This window comes from Eretmochelys imbricata, chromosome 7 (assembly GCF_965152235.1).
Source record: "Eretmochelys imbricata isolate rEreImb1 chromosome 7, rEreImb1.hap1, whole genome shotgun sequence".
In the NCBI taxonomy this organism is placed as follows: Eukaryota; Metazoa; Chordata; order Testudines; family Cheloniidae; genus Eretmochelys; species Eretmochelys imbricata.
The window spans coordinates 95,617,574-95,621,244 of record NC_135578.1 but is presented as its reverse complement, the minus strand read 5'-3'; the positions used below and the strand labels follow the sequence as shown (position 1 = coordinate 95,621,244).

The 3,671-nt window shown below is 39.3% G+C and overlaps 1 protein-coding gene across 1 annotated transcript; it reads right to left on the bottom strand.

Moving 5' to 3' along the window:
* Window positions 1-2,325: 2,325 nt before the first annotated feature.
* LOC144268259 (heparan sulfate glucosamine 3-O-sulfotransferase 1-like) lies at window positions 2,326-3,255 on the bottom strand. The gene has a single exon (XM_077822932.1). The coding sequence runs from the start codon at window positions 3,253-3,255 to the stop codon at window positions 2,326-2,328; it is 930 nt and encodes a 309-aa protein (XP_077679058.1).
* Window positions 3,256-3,671: the final 416 nt, after the last annotated feature.

The window sequence follows — 3,671 nt, the reverse complement described above, 5'->3', positions numbered from 1 at the left end:
ATGAAGTGAGCTGTAGCTCACGAAAGCTTATGCTCAAATACATTTGTTAGTCTCTAAGGTGCCACAAGTCCTCCTTTTCTTTTTGCGAATACAGACTAACACGGCTGCTATTCTGAGACCTATCATAACTAAACTATGTCTTCCAGAAAGGCATCTGCTGTTATTGAGTCAACGTGTCTCATAGAGTGGAGGTTTGTGATTGCTAGGGAACAGGCTGCAGTGTGGTACAAACTAACAGTACTAGGAACAACTAAGGGATAACATTTCAAAGTAATACTGGATGAGTAGCAAAACTCCCATTCACACCAAAGTGACCTGCGTGTAGGGGTGAAAGTAACTTGATGGATGGATTTACTGGTATGCAGGGCGGCCGCGATCCTGGGCAAGGCGTGTGTGTGGGGAGGGGAGGGCGTGGCTCTGGGCCCCCAGAAGAGGTGGGGCCTTGGGCGGAAGTGGGGGAACTGGCAGCAATAGCAACAGCCAGGAACCCCTTTAAATTGCTGCCAAAGCCTCAGGGTCGCGGTGGCCGGGAGCCCCAGGGCTCCGGTGACGATTTAAAGGGCCAGGGGCTCCAGCTGCTGCCGGGAGCCCTGGGCCCTTTTAAATTGCTGGGCCCTGGGGAAGGTGCCCCTTTTGCACCCTCCTCCTCCCCCCCATCAGCGACCCTGCTGGTACAGTTGGCTGTGTACCGGCTTTCTTACCGGTATGCCATACCGTACCGGCTTACTTTCACCTCTGCCTGTGTGGCTGAATCACCACCTATCATTGTGAAACTGGAGTTCCTGAGTAGCAACATTCCAGGTGATCATGAAGACTATATTTTCTTCTTCTCTCCTGCCTGTCTGGAGTCAAGCCTGTTGATGAATATAGAAAGTATTTTAAAAATCCCACGCTAGGATCTTATTTGTACACTGGTGGATGATTCTTAAGAGAGACTTTTCATACTATGATCATTAAGACCAAATGCAACTGCTAGTACATTTCTCAGACTAACTGGCAAAAATAACTCCTGCCAGAATGATTAAAGTAAGTTTTCTTTTTCAGTATTGATACACATGAGAAGGGTTAGAACCTAAAAAAGACCAGCATGATGCTGTTAAAATTATAATGAACAAACAATTCCTAATGCATGAATATGGATTGACATGATTTTATAGAAAATCTGAGTAAATCATACTTGATATCTTGAATATAACTTGTGACTGATATACAATATTATATACATGTTACATGAAATTACTTTCAACTCTGAGTACATCTAATGATCTGCAAATAGAAATTACAAAAAAATGTTATTCCATGCTTTGGAGAGCAGGCAATTAATATTTTTTCAGTAAACAATGTGTCAAATTAGATACATAAACTAAATCTAAGAGAGCAGTAGAACAATTAGTCACAGAAATACAAACAATAAGTCAGTACTGATGAAAAATTGTTTTCCATTCAAGAGGAAAGTGACAATTTATGTAATTAAATAAACATTTGTACAATTGCTGACATCTAATGACTGTTTACAGATTTACTTTTTATTAAGCATATCAATATTGCTATGTAAACCAAGAGTGTTTTGGATCCTTGTCTATTTGCATCCTGAACCCCAAAATTTTAAGTTTCTCCAAATAGTTAATTTTCTCCACCAGTTTGAAGATTTTGCGCGCAATTAATAAGTGTTAATACTAACATTCTATATAGAAGGAGCTTCAACACAGAGCAAGCTGGTAGGTATTCAAAACCATAGTTGGACTGGAGCCCCTTTATTATATGTTAGTTATTTAAGTAGGAAGTACTTTATAATAATAGCTAATTTCACAGATTTTAAATTGTTTAAAGGAAGCACTTTTGGAGTCCCCTGTATTAACATATGTCATTATTCTACTGTATGAAAGTTCTAGAAATCAATGCCATTATCATGGTGCATGATATAAAAAATACTACCAACAAAAATTACAGAACAGTTCGAATGATACCATTTCAACTATCTACATTTTGTATACTGCTTAAAGCAGTCTCATTTTTCCAAAGAGACTCAGCTCTGATCTCAGTCATACAGGTGTAAATCTGAAGTTACTCCACTGAAATTAATGGATTTGCAGCAGTGAAACTGAGATAAAATTCTGGCCCACAGTAGTTATACATAAATATATCAAACTTATTTCTCCCATGTTTAAAGGGTGCTGCTAATGGACAACTATCCCCAATGAAGGCTATGTTTGCAATATAACCACTTCTGACGTTTTCAGTCTGAGCAACCCCAGAGAGTTTACAAAGGTAACTTTGAAAATAGTTTATTTCAGGACATTTTAAGAAACATTTATTCCAAATGTATTAATGCCAGTCAAACGAATGATTAACCATTCTGTAAAATTTTGCATTGTGCTCTCTGAAGTAAGAGTAAAGTTGCTCTAAAACAGTGTTGTTGACAACAGGGTGGGGGCGCCCTTTGGATTCATGTAAACATCTCTCTCTTCCATCACTTCTAATGCAATAGAACCCCTTGGTTTGGTTAAAATAAAAATTTGAAGACATAATTCTGGAAGGAAGATTAAGAAATGTTTCTACTTTTTGTAACTCAGGAAGAGGGTCCTTGATTAAAGTATTGCCATCCACTATGTGAATCTGATCTAAGTTGAAATGCTTAAGCCACTTTTCCATATGGATATCATAGAGACTTCTCTGAATAGCTTTATATTTGGTATTAAGTGCTCCATTTTTAATAACAATTTCTTCAAAGGGCTGAACACGCTTGTGGCTTTCTAGTCTGTTGTAATATACTTGGGTATAATCAGATATTACTCTCTCAGTGGGGTCTCTTAGAATGAGAAGCAATTTAATAGAGCTATTCATGTCATGAATTCTTTCTGGAGCCTGTGGTGAGGTAAAATAGCCTGGTGTTTTCTCAATAGTAATTTGATTTTCATAAGAAAATGGCATCAGACTCCTATACCAGTCTATTCCTTTAACATAATTCTCATCCCAGTCAAAGAAGTGGACTTCTGTAGTTGCTACCACAATATTAGGATGAATATCCAACATTTCCAATAAGGCCCTGGTCCCTCCTTTTCGAACTCCTACAATGATCGTCTGAGGTATTCGTCGGTTTGTGCCAGGAGGTCTCACCTGTGCAGAGTAGTGTTCACTTTTATTATTGAAAAATCCTACTTGCGACTTCAGTGTCTCCAGCAGTGCCCCATTCTCAACAGGAGCACCCTGAGTGTGAGTCAGCAAAAGATAAGCTGACACCAGGAGGAAGGCCATGTGGAGAATAATTAGTTCAAAATGCCGTTAAGCTTGGCTGGTGAAATAATAGGCGATTCCCCTCTCGAGGAGCTGGTTGACAGAACTGGGGGCGAGCGAACAACTTTCTGAAGCATCTGCAAAATAAAATAAGACTAATAATTATCTCTGTGTATATGCATGAATGCATCATAGATGAAGTCTGACTTCTTCTCTGTAATTAGTACCATGCAAAAAAGTTATCTAAAGCAGTTTACTTCCTCTCCCCCCCACATCCCCGCCACTCTGTGTCAGGAGAGTAAAATGGTGAATTGACATTTTCTTGCTCAGTGCTGTAATTAATGGTGGATACTACATCAGTGAGAACATTTGCCTACTCAAAACGCTGGACTAGGCTACGAAGAAAGAAGAGGAGGCTCTACCTGGTTCTATTTTCC

Excerpts from the sequence above, each read along its gene's own strand:
- LOC144268259 (XM_077822932.1), bottom strand. The coding sequence starts at position 3,255 with ATGGCCTTCCTCCTGGTGTCAGCTTATCTTTTGCTGACTCACACTCAG.